Genomic DNA, 17,201 nt, shown 5'->3' on the forward strand with positions numbered 1-17,201 from the left:
AAGGCTTTCCACAAGATTATGGAGTGTGTCTGTGAGTAGTTTTGCCCATTCATCCAGAAGAGCATTTGTGAAGTCAGGCACTGATGTTGGATGTGAAGGCCTGGTTCATCTAGTTCATCCCAAAGGTAATCAATGAGGTTGAGGTCAGGGCTCTGTGTGAGCCAGTCAAGTTTTTCCACACTAAGCTCATCCAGTCATGTCTTTATGGACCATGCTTTGTCCACTGGGGCACAGTGATGCTGGAACAAAAAAGGGCCTTCCTCAAACAGTTCCCACAAATTTGGAAGAATTGTCCAAATTCTCTTGGTATGCTGAAGCATTAAGAGTGCCCTACATTCGAGCTAAAGGGGCTTAGCCCAACCCCTGAAAAACAACCCCATACATTATCCCTCCTCCCCCAAACATTGTCGACACAATGCAGACAGGCAGGTAATGCTCTCCTGGCATCTGCCAAACCTAGACTTGTCCATCAGACTGTTAGATTTAGAAGCGTGATTCAAACACATTTCCAGTACTCCCAGAGTCCAGTGGCAATGTGCTTTACCACACTCCATCTGACACTTGATATTGAGGTTGGTGATGTGAGGCTTGAGCAGCTGCTCAGCTATGAAAACCCATTCCATTAAGCTCTTGGTGTACAATTTTTGAGCTGGGCTAATGCCAAAGGGAGTTTTGGAATGTGACGGTTATTGAGTCAACAGAGTGTTGGTGACTTTTACGCACTATGCACCTCAGCACATGGCGACCTTACTGTGTTACTTAACAGGTTATGCCACTTTGTAGCTGAGTTTCTGTTGCTCCTAAACACTTCCACTTTGCAAAAATAGCACTTACAGCAATAGCACTTACAGAAATTCTTGTTATTTGTGTTATTTTTTTTTGTTATTTGTTATATAGACCTGTACAATAACACCTGTACTCACAGATGTATAGATAGGTGGGCGCAATTAAGCTTGTACATATACACGCATGCGGCTTCAAATGCTTATTTGCATATCTTTTGTTTTTATCTTCTCTTATTATTGATAATGTTCATATAGCACATTTCAGACATTAAATGCAGCTCAAAGCACTTTACATATAAGATAAAAGTCAAGAAGGGAAAAAGAACAGGCATACAGAATAAGCAATTAGATGTATGGTAACAGATAATGTAAAAAGGACACTATAAAAAGGACAAAACATTCATATGAGATAAAAGTAATAAAAGGTGAAATAAACTAAAAAGGGATACAGATTAGCAACTAGGCAACTAGATAGTTGTTTCATTTGGTCTTTTGTTGGGGGGAAAATAATACAGTTTTGATCTGTATTATTGGTCTGTTATGTGGATGGAAATGTAACTATAGTTGTCTAACCCAAGTGATTTGGGGAGTAATTGATGCCCTTTTGTCTGCTGTTCCTGTTTGGACCATAGGGCTGTATGGTACTTCAGTCCAAATGTGGTGCTGTAGTTTACATAAGATTGGTCTCAGGTCCGGTGTCTTGATTGCTGTGTTTATATTGCTGTTACATATTTTGCTTAAAAATATTGTTTTATAAATTGTAATTGATTTCTTGTTGAGGAAAAATACTTGTGCAAGGTTATATTTAAGATGCAGTTTTGTTGATAAGGAATATAAATTGTAATTTTATTGAATTACACACCGCTGGGAACAGACCTGAATCCTGACGATTTTTTTTTTTTTATGTTCTTCCAGAATTTATTTTTAATTTGGAACGTGTTAAACACTAAGCTTGCTTCAAACTAAGAGACAAAACTGTACAACAGACATAGTTTTATTAAAATGTAGTTGACTCCAAAGGATCTCGTGACACCTGTAGACCCTTTCTGCTCCCCTTGGCAAGCTTGCATGTCCCACCCAGCACCTGGCTGCCCCCCACTCCACATAGCAGGTACACATGTGCCCTTGAGAGGTAAAGTGGGCTATCCCACAAAAACAGTTTTGAGAAAATGAGCACTAAAGTTGAATTTTTTTTTATATATATATCAGCGTGCCTATACCCTACAATTGATATATATCATAGGTAGCACAGATCTCGGTATATTTAAAATAGACCCTCAATAATTAATACTGGACACTAAGCTAATTTTTGACTGACATGTGGGATAGCCCACTTTACCTCTCAAGGGCACAAATCTTCATTAAGATTTATTAGGTTACTACATTTTAGGCAGTCCTCTGTGTTACTGCCATAAGGAGAATTATGATTGGATAGTGTTCAGAAAAGGAGTCAAAAAATAATGATAAAAAGTCCCACTAAAGCTGGAGGAGGTGGTTTTCTACAACATGCACAGACACTTCATGACACTCAAAACATTAATGCAATAACAAGCAGTCAAAAAAACCAGACAGTCCCTAGTTTACTAATTTAAATTTCTTCAGCTAAAAACCTATCAGTAAATCCCTGATTTAACCATCAGCAGCAATTAAACACTTAAAAAAATCAATTAACCTTCTAGAGGCCAGTAATAACTGGCGATAATGTAATAATTTTCCCTTTCTTAATGCAAGTCAATTTAATAACTGGCCAATAATGTAATACATTTGCTGAATCAATAATGTAATATTTTACATTAATCAGCAAAACATTACATTACTGACATTACATTAAAAATGGAGAAACTGTTATTGGCATACTGTTACATTATCTGTAGTTGTTACATTATTGGCTGATACAAACCTTCCTGAATGTAAAGGTCTTTGGACTATGAGATGAAACTCACATGAATATAACCTGCATGTTATGTTGAACCGGAATTTACTCAAATTACATGTGATACCTAAATGCTATTCTGTAAACAGTAAAAATTCCACCCCCACATTGTGCAACATTTTATGTTGGCTCAGCCATCCAAAAATGAGGTATATTCAGCAGGGTGTAAGAGGCACTTTGGTACAAGCCTGCCCCTCTCCCTAAATATCAGAGCCGCCTCTGATATCTGGAATCTGATCCGTGAAAGATTCCATCATCCAATGGCCATCTGGCACCTGAGCCACGTCACTCCTTGGTAACCCTGTAGAAGAACACAAGTAAAGAATTCCAGATTTAAAAAAAAGCTGAAAGGCTCCATAACCCATTGCGTTTGTGTAGCGATTGAATTTTGTTCCAGGTGTTCAGCTGTAGTGGGTCACGGGACAAGCAAGAAGATTTGATGCACAATCAGAATGTACTTTCATCCAGCATGGTCAACCCCTCATCCAGTACACTCTTTGAAGAGGAACCTGCAGTCTATCTCACACAACACAGGGGAGAAGCCAGTCTATACCAGGGCACCCACACACAAGGGAAATTTAGAGATGGTGTGACAGCAAATATGGAGACAGTAGGATTCAATCCCCGACCCTAGAGGTGTTGGGCGACAGCAATACCCACTAAGCTATGTTCAGTATTTGCAACAAAGCAAAAGCTGCTTGATTTCAGCTGAACACCGGCATGCTGATGACCTTGGATCTTACACAGAGATATAACCTGGTGTAATGCCTGTGTTCTCACCCTGCTCTTTTCCACAGGAGAAGCTACACTGGCTGGCGCTCTGCGAAGCCCCAGGTTCCACCTCTCCATACGCCCCACCAAAGGCTGCCTCGTAGCCTGGGTCATACTGCTCTTGCTTGATGGCCATCTTTTTGGCATCCTCTGAAAGGCAGACATCCCGAGGATACACACCTTGCTCCAAACACACAAAAACTGATCACATTGTATAAGGAAGGTGACATGCTATGGCATTAGCCTAAAATTACCGTTCTTTCCTTTGAAAGACTACACTTTCTGGCAGACACTGTCCTTACCTTTAGCCATGCCAAGGTCAAAAGTATACTGAATTTCTTCCAGGTCCTGGTTGTGGACCACACCCCTGAGCTGGTCACGCAGCTCTTTGAGTTTGATGTAGTAATGTACTTTGTCTTGAGCACGTGGGAACTGGGCACAGCGGGCACTGGATGAGGGCATGAGGTAGCACACCTGCAAGATGGAAAAGGTCCTTGATTTACTGAGCCACTAAGAGGTTTGAGGAACAGCATTTAGGACAGATCCTACTTAGAGCCCTTAGACCTGATAAGTACATCACAGAATCTTCCCTAGCAGAATCTGCTACCTCACCCATGTCAAGGCAAAAATCAGAGAAGACGACAATCACATGAATCTTTCAGATGTGCCGCTATGACAAAACACATTGGGGGGAAAAAAAGAGAATTTTCTCTGCATGGGGGAAGCTTTAGCTAAAATGGGGCATAAGTGTCTCACCGTGTCCGTTTCTGGAATCTTGGTTGGCTGCAACCCAAATTCAAGATTCTTAGGCTTGGCACCAAAGACCTCTCTACAGAACATTTCATAAATACCTGGAAGAGATATTTGAAGGATCACGATACATTTCTACTTCTGCTGCTGCTGCTAGGAAACAAGAAGATCACAAGGCCACCAGTCCAGCTAAATACTTGCATTTCCCATTGAAGACTGCTATGAGAGGCTTGTATTTCTGCAGCTTCTCCACCAGAATCCTGCCTCCTTCACGAAACTCCTTACTGTGAGGAATCAAAATTAAAACTATTCAGAGTAAAACAAAAGTTATAATATCCATAAAATTACAGCCATAAAATTGTTATCCACTTCATAGGACCCCAAGGCAGGGTCACAGTCTTAGTCTGGCGCCTATTCCAGGAAGCACAGGCCAAGGCAGGGAACCCCTGTGTGAGATGCACACACACTCACAATGTGTGCACTTTAAAGACACCAGTTTATTTAAGAACATGCTTTCAGACACTCCCAGACTGAGGAAACCAGAGTAGCAAGTGGAAAGCCTCATGCACAGACAGAGCGCACAGACTGCTCATGCACACAACCAAAGCATCACTTCACATTAAAAGTGAATTAAAATGCAGTCTATCAGTATTGCAGAGCAGAACTTAAACCACAGCACAACTGCAATGCAAATACATCTTAGAAGACATTCAGGTATGACAAACTCATCTAATAATGCATGGTTAACCATAGGTATGGGCAATTTAGCCTTTCGAAGTAGCCTAACCTGTCTTTGAGTTAAATAATTTTGCTTAATTAGCCATCCATGATTCCTGTATGTCAAAACAATTGCTTCCAAAAGGAGGATTGGCTCTGTGGCTTAGCTGCAGTATTTTACATATAACTAATAAATATAATTTTTTGTGAATGTCTTGCGTGTTAGGGCTGAACGATATTGGAAAACGTTCAAATTGTGATATTTGAAGTTTTTGCGATATTTAGTAGTTAAAAATGAACTGTACAGCCTATTAACACTGACGTATCTACCAGCTGAGTCTGTAAAATAAGTTTGTGCTTCCTTGAGTTGTGCCAACAGACATTAACCAGTGCTGACAAATCACTTGTTTCTGCTGTTTTGTCTCCTTACAGAATGTCTTTTTGTAACCAGTACTTGTTTGCTTTCCTCCTCTTCACACATTTTTGTTTAATTTCTCACAAACACGCCAAAGATCTATGAGTGAGTCCAATAGCAAGGACAAGAATGATTCTTATCAACCTGGAGAGCAAATGCAGAGCTCATGCAAAAGTAGGAGCAATAAATAAAACTGTAAAGCTTGCTAATTTGGTTTCCTCTGACTAAGTCAAAATGTTTTAATGCAACTTATTGGTGGTTTGAACCCAGCAGACTATCCCGATCCTTGTATGAAATGCCATGCCTGCATTAGCATTGCACCTCATGCTAGGTTGGCATGGAGGGTAGCACAATTGCCGCACACTGCCGCTTTGTGCGTTTGGCTTTTCGGCAGATCTTCTGGCAACTTAAGTGAACTGGAGTGCCAAAATTGACTGTTACTGAGTATGCACCAATATATTATATATTGTTTTATGCATTATAAATGGTTTGAGTAATCATCTGATTAAATTGATAGATTACTCATTTATTGACAATTGATAGTGACAGCCCTAGTTAGCACTTATTCTTTTTTTAAGTACATCTTTAGCAAAAATGCAACAAAGCAAGGCTGCTTTTTTTTGCATTTTCAGTCTTTAGAAGATCTTGAACTACACTTGATGACACTGTCTCGGTTTCTCCAAGTATCATGACACGGCAATGAGAAGTGTGTCCCAGTCCAGTTACCCCCCCCCCCCCCCCCCCAGAAGACATACATACTTGTGTTCCTTACCTGGAGAGGTCTTTGCTTCCTGGTGTGGCCCTCTGCACCATGTTCGTGAAGCCAATGCCATACTTCTCCGGAAGCGTCTGATCATGCATGTGGTTGAGCTGCTCTTTACTGATACCAGACATGAAGAGGCACTTCCCTACAGATTAGGAACATTCCTATTTAATCTTAGTTGTATTTATTTAAAAAGCAGGTGGTCCTCAAAGAGCAAAGGTTAATTGAAGGCCATTAATTGAAGAAAAGTACCAGTCTTCTCACAAACCTAATCTACATTTCCAGTCAGAAGGCTGGACACACCTACTGAAAATCATTTGCTTTTCAACAAGATAATAACCCTTAGCACATCTCAAGGGTGTGCGGTGTTATCTTGTGAACAAGGAAAGAGATGCGGTGGTGAGACAGATGACCTGGTCCCCAAAATTTCCCTACCTAAACCCTAAAGAGCTAGTTAATAAGGATGAGTTGGATCATAGAGTAAGAGGAAGGTGTAGCCAACACTTGTGGATATTCCTTCACTGTTGGAGAAGCATTCTAGTTGGTGGAAAGAATGCCAGGAGTCTGCAATACCATCACTGGAGCAAAAGGGGGCTATTTTGAAGAGTCTGAAATCTGAGCCAATTTTGAAATGTTGTACACTTCTCTTTGTCATTGCAATATTTGAAATGCATCACTTCATTGCCTTGAGGCATGCATAACATACCTAAAACAAACATTTGCATTAAAGTCAGGTGTGTTCGGACCTTTGACTGGTATTATATCTAACAAAACAGAAGGTATGTTGGGTATGAGATTTGGGTCTGAGAAGGGAATGAGCCTGCAGGGGACTATTGTTTTATGATTAATATGATTGTTACAAATAGTGGTTGTCCTACTAGTCATTTTACAGTGTAATCACCGCCTTAAATCAACTTCCTCTTCCCAATTTCATTTGACAACAATTAATGTGATTTGGCCTGCAAGTTATGTGTGGCTGAGAGGATCACGATGGTTTACTCATGATTGGATGGTAGCCTGTTCAAATCCCATGTTCAGCAGAATGATGTCACTGATGGTCCCTTAACAAGGCCCTCAACCTCAATTACTCCAGGGCCTGGCAGAACATTGATTAACATTTTTTTAAGTGTCTACTAAATAAACAAATGTAATTTACAAATACACAATATGTAACTTACAAAAATGGTTCCCAGGACCAGGGAACCACCGCCCAAGGTAAGCTGCCACTAGTCCTGGATTGATTCCAATCTGGAACATCATAAAAAGATTAATCAAATATATGTCTAAAAACCTGTTTTTACCATGCAAAGCAAGTATACAAATACATGGACCATTAGCTTACTATCACAAAGTCCAGATTGTATGCAAGGATGTCAGGCAGAGTTTTGGTCATCACTTCATCCTCAGTCATTCCATTAAAGCGATCCACTTTCCTCTTGGGTTTCTTGGGGGCCGCGTCGGTTTTTTCCTGGAGCCCTTCCCTGGAGGCTTCACATGTCGTCTCCTCCACACTCTCTTTGGCCTTCTTGGCCTTAGTTTTCTCTTTGAGTTCCTGCTTAGATCTTCCTCTCTTGCCCTTTGTTGGTGCTTCAGAAAGGAAAAACTGAATATTGAGCTTATCTCCTAATCAAACCAATTCTAAATCTACTGCCTATAAATATCTTCAGAAAGAGAAAATGGGCTTAAAAAAAAACTCATTATAAAAAAAGACTTAAGGCACCGTGGCTTAGCAGCCAAAATGCAAAGATCTGCAATTTAATGCAGCTTTGAAGCAAGACTAGGATAGTGTTACCTTGAGCTGGGGCTGGTGAAGCTGTGAGTGGAGCGTGGTCTTGCACAGGAATGGCAGTGCCAGCAGTGGTCTGTAGAGAGATGGGTGTGTGATGTGACTGTTGAAAGAGAGGGTTAGCCCAGGCTGTCTGCTGGAACTGTGCCGCCTGGAGTGCCTGGATCTGTTGGGTGGCCTGGAGCCTGTAGAACAATGGAAACCAAGGTGAGGGGGGAATTAAAGGCAAAAGGATATTTCCAAAAATCTTTAAAAGCACAAAATTTGTTCAGTACATACCACCTGGCATACTGCAAACACATAATTGCAACATTGGTCCACCTAATATCCAGAAACAATTCACCCATGTCTCCCTGTAGATTAAAGACCTTCATCTGTAATGTTTAACTCAGATGTATTCATTTCATAAGATTTATATCTATTTAGCGTACACTTTGTCCAAAGCATCATATAAGTGAGGACCAGAGCAAAAGGTCACTCAGTGTCCCCGGGGATAAGGGTCTCGCTCAAGGTCCCAACTACGATATGAGCATACAACCTTCTGCATATAGACACAGATCCTAAACCTGCTGAGCTACACGCCACAAAAGTAGCACATTCTACATTTGATTCTCCAAAATGAAGCATAATCATCCATCCTCCCATTTTCTACACCCTCTTCTCTATGACTTGGCGAAAATTCAACTACATTTAAAGCACTAGTTGTAAAGAAAAAGATATAAAACAAACAAAACGCCTCACTGTGGGCATGCACAGAAGTGCCATTATTTCAGTAAGTTTATACAGACATTGTAATCCATTAGCGATACAGATGAAAACGGGTATGTGCATTTAACAAACTCAACGAGAACTTACCAGTACTGGAGATAATCCACTGGCAACGGGGTCTGCTGTCTTCCATCCATCTTTATATTCGGGTTTATCTAAATGAAAGTGCGGTTTTTTTGTTATGATACTGGGGATTTCCTCAGCCAACAGCCATTTTAAATGAATATTTTGAGGTACGCGTCGCTGCGGCTGCACTTCTCGATTTAGGACTGCTGGAAGCACACGGGAAGATTATTCAAAAGCACTTACTTACTTTAGGAAAAAAACGATTCTAAATATTTCTCAGTAAAAAGTTAAATAGTCTCTACAAGCAGACATAACTAGTTAAACGGAAATTGGCCTGGAAGTTCATAAAAAGAACGCACATTTAGGCAACCTAAATACTTAAAAGACCTCACAGATCACATCATTGTCCATATGCGAAAGTGGTTACGATGCAACTCCTGAATCATCTGAACCGATTTAAACAGACACGCTTCGGGGGGGACAGAAAAGCTTCACTATTATGAAGAACAGAACGAGGTGTTCCGCGAAATTACTCTAACTAGCTTAAGCTGGTTAGCAGATCATCCTGGCAGCTGGCAGAAGATAACGAATGAAAGATGTTGTACATCTGTACGGCAGTACCTAACACATCGGATAAAATTACATCTCGAAGTACTTTTGTTAATGTTTTTTTTTTAAGAAAAAAAGAGTATGGCTGCCTTTTCTAACTGTACGGATACTACTGCAATTACGGCAGAAGCGAGGTCTATAAGGAGGAGCGTACAAAATACTTAGATATATTAAGCGCGATATAACGAGAAAATGTTACCTTATACGGATTCCGTAAAAGATTAGCAGCTTAAATGTTATATTTTCCTGTTGATGATGTTTTCCCCATTTCGATATCAGACTTTAGACGTTTGAATGCAGTGCGTCGGTCTTGCTTAGCTGAAACGCTATCCCGCGCGGGGACTGCAGCGTGGCGCCCACTGCGCACGTTGTTATGGTCATCTTAGGATCTCCAAATTCGGACACTATTAGGGTTACTGTCAAGGAGTGTATTGGATTTTATATGAAAATGTATAGACGCTGTTATACAAAGCGACATCACTGGTGCCACCGCGGTCAGACCCGGCTTCGGCTTTATTTGGGGATAGCCACAGGATTATCTAATGGGGCCGAGGGTAAAGCTTACCGAGCGGGGGTCAGACACAGCTGAATCGCGTGGAATTCTATACTTTTCATTTGCATTAGTTAAATCATTCATTTTAAAAGTTGGCCAGGAAATTTTTTTTTTAATGTTTTGGGGATTCTTATTGAAAATCACTATAGCAGATTTTAATACTTTGCAGGCATAAATTGCCTGCGAATAGCTTTCTTTGTGTAGTCATGATATAATTGAACGCTTACGCCTTTTTAATTGACGATTTAAGTATATGTATTGTAAACTTAGGCTCAAGAAATTGGCCTACGCTACTCAGACGGACCATTTCATTTAGTCAAATGAACATTTGTAATGATTCCAAGATGCCATGTTTCTAAAAACTCAAAATTTAAGCCGAGAAGTTAATTTAGAAAGTTAAAACAAATCCCCAGTGTGCATTTTAACTTCATTTAAATGTGCTCCCCCCACCATAACTTTATACAGCATGCTGTTCACTGAGAAGTAACAAATACCATATTGTCCAGAGTCTGCTGCAGTACTTTCATTCAAGTGGCCTATCTGGGGACAGCATGATGGCACTGTTGTCTGAAACATTCTGGGTTGGGGGATCGAATTCCACCCCCACCATGTGGGTATGAAGTGTGTGTTCTCGCTATACTATGTAAGTTTCCTCCAGGTACACTGGCCAGCTGTGCAAACACATGCAGCCATGTGATGTGGCATCTCTAAACTGTTTAGTGCAGTGCTTAGTTTCCAATCTAGTTCTCAGGGACCCACAGACAGTCCACAGTTTTGCACACGTTTGAGACCATAACCATGTTGTTACTTTAAAATTGCCTACTAAGCCCAAAGGGCAGTCTTTATGTACAAAGGTGTAAGCCAAATGCGTTACCGTGAAGGTAACCATCACATTTAGGCAGGTTAAACAGGACAACCATCAGTAAATAATTTTGGTATTTAATCGCTGACATCAGGTCCTGGTCCTCAGCCTGAAGGCCTTTTGTTGTTGTCGTCTGCGTGATTTGTAGCAATTTTTGTGTTTATAGTCTCCGTTAAGTAACGTTAAGTTAGAATTTAAGACTATAATTGCACAATAGCTAAATCTCTGTGCTTGTGATGGGAAGGTCGCTGGTTCAAGCCTGGAAACAGAATCGCCACATGTCCGTGGGCTCTTGAACAAGGCCCTTAACCCCCAGCTCCATGGGTGTCACTATAGGTGGCGACCCTTCACTGCTAAGCTTTGCTGTCATTTACATATGTCTGTATGTCCTGGAGGGCAAGATGGGATAGATGAAAAGTGAATTTCCCACAAAAGTGTCATTATTACCATTACTGTGATTCTGTGCCTGGCTGGCACCACGTGTTCAGTTATAGAAGATTAATCAACACCCTTCATATTCGGGAATTCAACTATAATGGCTCCATAACTCCCAAACAAACCACATACACATTAGCCACCCATCAAGGAACATTTAATAATTCATGACAGAATAATCACAGCATCTGTTAAATATTAACAAATTTACAAAATAGAGCGTTAAAAAAAACTGAAAAAACCCAGCTGCAGGTGTCCTAGTCAATCTCCGATTTCCGCCACCCAGATTGAAGATGGCTCCTATTATTCCAATCCAATGCCTACTAGTCCTACTCCAGTGCCCTGTGCTCTGTGAATTACAGCTCATCCTTGTCTGTGGTGTCCTACAAGGACAAAGAAACAGTCAGATGGCAGCACAACCCCAAACAATCCAAAGATTTCTCCTAATTATACCATTCGAAATACACCGGAAGATTATACACCGAAAGGGACATAGTCTTGAACCAAGTTGCAATTTTTATGCATTAATAGAAGATGGGTGCTTTTTAATGCTAATGAGCAATTTCAGATTAACGTCTTTGCAGTCATTTACAATTTACACATTCAAGTCAGCACATCCTGTGAAAACCACCCAGACTCACCTCCTCTTCCTCAGCATCATCCTCTACAGGTTCCTCATTTTCCTCCTCTGGCTTCTCCTCCACCTGCAGAGGAATGGGCGGCTTCTCATTAACTAGAGGCCATTAGGTAAAGACTGCAGAATCTCTAGTAGCAATGGAATAAATTTTTTCAATTTAGAACCAAAGCTAACGGAGGGTATGATATGAACCTGCTCGTTGACATCTACGTTCATGCTGAGTCGCAGCATCTGCTCTATCCGCTCTCCATAAGCCTTAGTGTCCGCCAGCTGATAGCCTGAAAGTAAGGTGGTAGTTTCAAACAGCACCACTGCAAGGTCTGCAGCAGTCTGGTCCTCTGGGTTGGCCTGCATGAGAGGCACATTTGCATTATGTCACTTATGTGCTTATAGAAGGCCAAGGCAGTAAGGAATTTAAGAACAGCAACAGCGTCATGTATTGCCAATATACTTTTGTCTACAGAAGCTTATGTATGTCAGTTGATAAAATCAAAGCAACCTTCAGAATTAAATACAGGAACAAAAACTTACGTCCTTATGTTCCATTTAGGGGCAGCATGGTGGTGCAGTGGTTAGCACTGTTGCCTCACACCTCTGGGACCCGGGTTCAAGTCTCTACCTGGGTCACACGTGTGTGGAGCTTGCATGTTCTCCCCATGTCATCGTGGGGTTCCCTCTGGGTACTCCGGTTTCCCCCCACAGTCCAAAAACATGCTGAGGCTAATTGGAGTTGCTAAATTGCACGTAGGTATGCATGTGTGAGTGAATGGTGTGTGAATGTGCCCTGTGATGGGCTGGCTCCCCATCCTGGTTGTTCTCTGCCTTGTGCCCATGGCTTCTGGGATAGGCTCCGGACCCCCCGTGACCCAGTAGGATAAGCGGTTTGGAAGATGGATGGATGTTCCATTTACTTTAGCGTGAATCACTATTTAATGTAGCTCACTTTCATCATGGCTTAATCAAGGGTTGTTTAAGAGGGAATAGTCAACACACACACACGGTGCACACTGGAGAAATTTTATCTAGAAATGACAACTTACTGAAACTCGTTTCAGCATCTCCTTGATGACAGGATGCCTGGGGTTGATTTCTAGAGTTTTTTTTCTGGCTTACATAGTAACTACAAAAAAATTTAAATAGCATGAGTGTTGGTATGCAATGTTCATATATCTCTATTATACAGTAAAAAACTGACAAGACCAAGCAAAGACTCACTTTGTGGAAATGTCTCTTCCCGTTTGACAGGCCTGTGCTTTTATTATCCGTTCCACGTTTCCAGACCAACTGGCACCCTTATTGGCTGGCAACTAGCACACAGGGAGATTTGGTCAGCCTCTGAGAAAGAGCAGCCTTCTCGATCTGTAGCGGGAATGGGTCTCATCAGATTAAATATATATGACAGGCACTTTGCTTAAATTCTGGAAATGAGGTGGCCTGCTAATAAGCATGTCACTCTTAAAGCCTACTACCTTGTCTTTCAAGGCCTTGTCCTTCATCCAGGTTGTGAGACGTTCAAATTCCTTTTCAAGGGCCTCCCTCTTCTCCTTGGCCTGGTCAGTCTCATCAAACTTGACACCCTCCTTGGCAACGTTCTGGAAACGTTTGCCATCAAATTCAGGCAGGGCCTGCATACAGTACTTGTCCACAGGCTCTGTCAGGTAGATCACTTCATAGCCCTTCTTCAGTTGCCTCTCCACAAATGGAGAAGATTCTGCCTGCAAGTCACAGATGCACAACCGCCACATTACTAGGCTGTCACTATCGATTATATAAATAATCTATCAATCTGACGATTCATCGCGTAATCATCTATATCCATCCGTTTTCCGAAACCGATTAATCGCAACTGGGGTCGCAGGCAGGAACCAACCCTGAGCAGTCACCAAAACACTGCAGAGCGTACACACTCACAGGGCCAACTTAGACTCACTGATCAAGCTAACCCGCATGCTTTTGGACCATGGGAGGAAATCGGATCTGATGCTGTTTAAAAAAGACAATGAAACCAATACAGGCCTAAAACACCAGTTATAAGATTTTGCAGGGGAAGAAATGTGATGTGCAACCTTATTACTAATTAAACCAATCCACAGGACTTTCCAGAATTAAATTTATGATCAACTAGCTCACAAGGATTTTGTTTTGGCATGATGCCAAGAGTTATAATAATAAACAAACAAAAGATTACTGGTAAGGAAATTGAAACAAGACACATCACATCAATCAACTAAAAAAAAAAAAACATTAAAGTGGTAATATAAAACACTAAGAAGAAGAGAAGCCTGTGGACCCCCAAAGCCCACCTTCATCAGGCTGTCTCTGGTGTTATTCCTTGTATGTGTGAACGTACTTGGCAAGAAACTCTATTCTGATTGTGAGTTACATTAGCACCAACAGGTCAGCAAAAAAGGATGTTTACCCTTAAAAGCAAATCACTACGCTGAAAAGATAAGGTTGGCGATTATACAACAGCAGGTACAAAGCCAGTCCGATCATCGTTTTATACAATGTGACATGTTCTGTGGGGGGCGGCATGGTGGTGCAGTGGTTAGCACTGTTGCCTCACACCTCTTGGACCCGGGTTCGAGTCTCCGCCTGGGTGGAGTTTGCATGTTGCATGTTCTCCCCATGTCGTCGTGGGGTTTCCCCCCACAGTCCTATGAGGGAGTTGCTAAATTGCCCGTGGGAGTGCGTGTGTGAGTGTGCCGTGCGATGGGCTGGCCCCTGATCCTGGGTTGTTCCCTGCCTTGTTCCCATTGCTTCCGGGATAGGCTCCGGACTCCCCATCCAGTAGGATAAGCGGTTTGGAATGGATGGATAATATACAGTGTTTGGTACAGCATATTCCTATTTCAGCATCGAAATGGTATTCGTCCAATGGAACACAGCAATGATTAATTAATTGTAAGGACATGGAAGATACCGATTGGAATTTTGGAAGTGTTTCATGATTATTTTTATGGTTATTTTGCGTGGTGTGTCGCAATTGGCTCTGCCGCCATTCCTCAGGTTTTAGCAGAAGAACATTGTGGGGGGAAGACTTAATGGGGTCTGGAAGTTAGTGTCCTGGAGTGGTGATTGAGTATTGCAGTGAAGGCGACAATCAGCGTCTGTCTTTGTTTTTAATAAAACAAAAGAAGAATAATAATAAGCATGAAACGACTGTGGATTGTTCGTTTTGTTTGTGCTCTTCTTGCCTTTGGTAAGCATAGCCGTTTTATTTGATTTGGCTTCCTGGCAGTGCTTACAGTAATTTTACAGATTTTTTGTTTGGCTTACAGTTAAAGCGGTAGTTAATGTCAGGCAGAATGATAATCTGTTGATCGCTTTAAACTGAGCAACGACCTGCATGTTGTGACTGTGACACTGTTGCGTTTCCAGAACTTTCCCTCGGCTGGTCAAGAGACAGACGTAAACCAGCTTAAAACAAGCCTCCTCAAAATATTCTTCAAGCAAGCGTTACTCGGTAAGATTTCACGCCAGGCGTTTCTTCTCCCGTACGCAGAGTGGCACATTGGCAAGCGAAGCTCCGCGGTGTAATCAACGTGAGACGCCAGAATGCCCTCCCCATCATGCCCACTTCTCCTGAGCATTTTAGACAGGACATGTCCATCCATCCATCCATCCATTTTCCAAACCGCTTATCCTATTGGGTCGCGGGGGGTCCGGAGCCTATCCCGGAAGCAATGGGCACGAGGCTGGGAACAACCCAGGATGGGGGGCCAGGCCATTGCAGGGCACACTCACACACCATTCACTCACACATGCACACCTACGGGCAATTTAGCAAGTCCAATTAGCCTCAGCATGTTTTTGGACTGTGGGGGGAAACCGGAGTACCCGGAGGAAACCCCACGACGACATGGGGAGACATGCAAACTCCACCCAGGCAGAGACTCGAACCCGGGTCCCAGACGCGTGAGACAACAGTGCTAACCACTGCACCACCATGCCGCTGCACTGTGTATTATTTTATATATAAATAGTACACTACAACATACAAGGTGAAACTTTAGAATGTTGCGGTATGAAGAGCGCACTTCCCTGGGTAAATACCTTTACCGTAAAAAAGAAGGTGTCATGACCTAAGTACTAGTTACCTTCGCGGTCCTGCTGATAAGAAATTATAAGTCGGTGCTGTCGCAAACGACAGCCCTGGACAGCCCCCTCACTTTCTCCCCCCATCTAATCATCTGTGCTCGTCCCACACTCACCAGCTTTTCCAGTTTCTGAGAGTACTGAATGAAATGTGAAAGAGAAGTACAATTTGTAGAAGTATTGCAAGGAGCACCTGGAAATGTTAACGTTGATAAATGTTTTTAACTGAATGCTATTAGTCTTTTGTGGTCATATGTAGATTTGGAAGCAGGGGTTAAAAACTGCTTATCATATTCAAGGTTGTAGGTGGTCCGGAGCCTATCAGACGCAAGGCAGGGACCAAAACCCCATTGCTAAGCCATCGCAGGTCACATTCACACACACCATGCACTCACATACCTGTAAGGAAAAGTGGTAAAGATTTCCCTATGTTTTTGGTTGATCATTTGAATACATGCAGGGTTATCAAATTATGATCATGGGGAAAGTCAGAGAGAGAATAGGGGTTCCAGCCGGCACCACTAGGGTGATAAGCAAGTAACTGAATTTACAGTGGCATGAGAACGCCAGTGGCCAGACTGAGTTACCACTTGCTATTGCAGGTTCGAATCCCTGACCAGCAAGGCACCACTGAGGTACCCTGAGCAACGTACCACCTCCAAGCACTGCTTCCCGGGCTCTGAATTAGCTGCCCCCTGCTATGTCACATTGTCACATATGGGTTAAATGCAGAGGACACATTTCATTGTTGTGCACTGTGTGCTGTGGTGTGTCAACAATGACAACTGATCGCTAAATTCATAAATTCAGGGAAGTCTCCATCCTGTTTTGTCTCATCTCTGCTTCAGACTCCTCACATTCCAGAATGTCACCCTTCATATGCATCAATCACAACACTTATACACAGTTGGGGGGGTTGAGGTATAAAGGGGAGTGAAGAACTGTCTTTAATTTGTATTTGAGTTGCCTTTCAATACCCAGTGTATTTCTACACTGCATTACATTGTATTATTTTTACTGTTCAATAAACTGTACCATTGTTTTGCTGAAACGTTTTTTGGCTAATATTTTCCTCAAGAAGAGAGATTTCTTCACCTAAGAGAGAAGACTGACCAGAAAACCTCATTCCAGATCTGCCACCTTCTTCTTCGAATTTAAAGACCCAGAAGGAATCACACTTGTGAAAATTGCAGATTCCCAAGTGGCATGATCCTCATGGAAGATTAAAAATAACCCGAGAGTGGGGAGCCAAA

At 42.0% G+C, this 17,201-nt stretch overlaps 3 protein-coding genes across 4 annotated transcripts; all 3 read right to left on the bottom strand.

Moving 5' to 3' along the window:
• Positions 1-1,662: 1,662 nt before the first annotated feature.
• LOC125751040 (G/T mismatch-specific thymine DNA glycosylase-like) lies at positions 1,663-9,794 on the bottom strand. 2 transcript variants are annotated; one of them, XM_049029495.1, is made up of 11 exons: positions 9,563-9,794; positions 8,776-8,843; positions 7,927-8,105; positions 7,477-7,721; positions 7,313-7,382; positions 6,144-6,279; positions 4,441-4,523; positions 4,246-4,340; positions 3,792-3,963; positions 3,499-3,639; positions 1,663-3,019 (listed from the first exon to the last, which is right to left on the bottom strand). In XM_049029495.1, exons 2-11 carry the CDS (start codon positions 8,823-8,825, stop codon positions 2,919-2,921), a joined length of 1,272 nt encoding a protein of 423 aa, XP_048885452.1. In that variant the 5' UTR covers positions 8,826-8,843; positions 9,563-9,794; the 3' UTR covers positions 1,663-2,918. The 2 variants fall into 2 exon arrangements, with proteins under 2 accessions (XP_048885452.1, XP_048885462.1); XM_049029505.1 differs by lacking the exon at positions 9,563-9,794 and having other exon boundaries at positions 8,776-9,486.
• A 1,758-nt stretch (positions 9,795-11,552) lies between these two features.
• On the bottom strand, positions 11,553-12,362 carry LOC125748477 (endoplasmin-like). The gene is made up of 3 exons (XM_049024672.1): positions 12,043-12,362; positions 11,855-11,917; positions 11,553-11,596 (listed from the first exon to the last, which is right to left on the bottom strand). Exons 1-3 carry the CDS (start codon positions 12,202-12,204, stop codon positions 11,570-11,572), a joined length of 252 nt encoding a protein of 83 aa, XP_048880629.1. The 5' UTR covers positions 12,205-12,362; the 3' UTR covers positions 11,553-11,569.
• LOC125750351 (endoplasmin-like) lies at positions 12,327-13,595 on the bottom strand. Its single transcript, XM_049028001.1, is given in 5 exon segments — positions 12,327-12,349; positions 12,891-12,970; positions 13,066-13,133; positions 13,135-13,209; positions 13,320-13,595. Coding segments are annotated over 5 exon segments (522 nt in total).
• Positions 13,596-17,201: the final 3,606 nt, after the last annotated feature.

Source organism: Brienomyrus brachyistius, chromosome 1 (genome assembly GCF_023856365.1).
Source record: "Brienomyrus brachyistius isolate T26 chromosome 1, BBRACH_0.4, whole genome shotgun sequence".
NCBI classification, from domain to species: Eukaryota; Metazoa; Chordata; class Actinopteri; order Osteoglossiformes; family Mormyridae; genus Brienomyrus; species Brienomyrus brachyistius.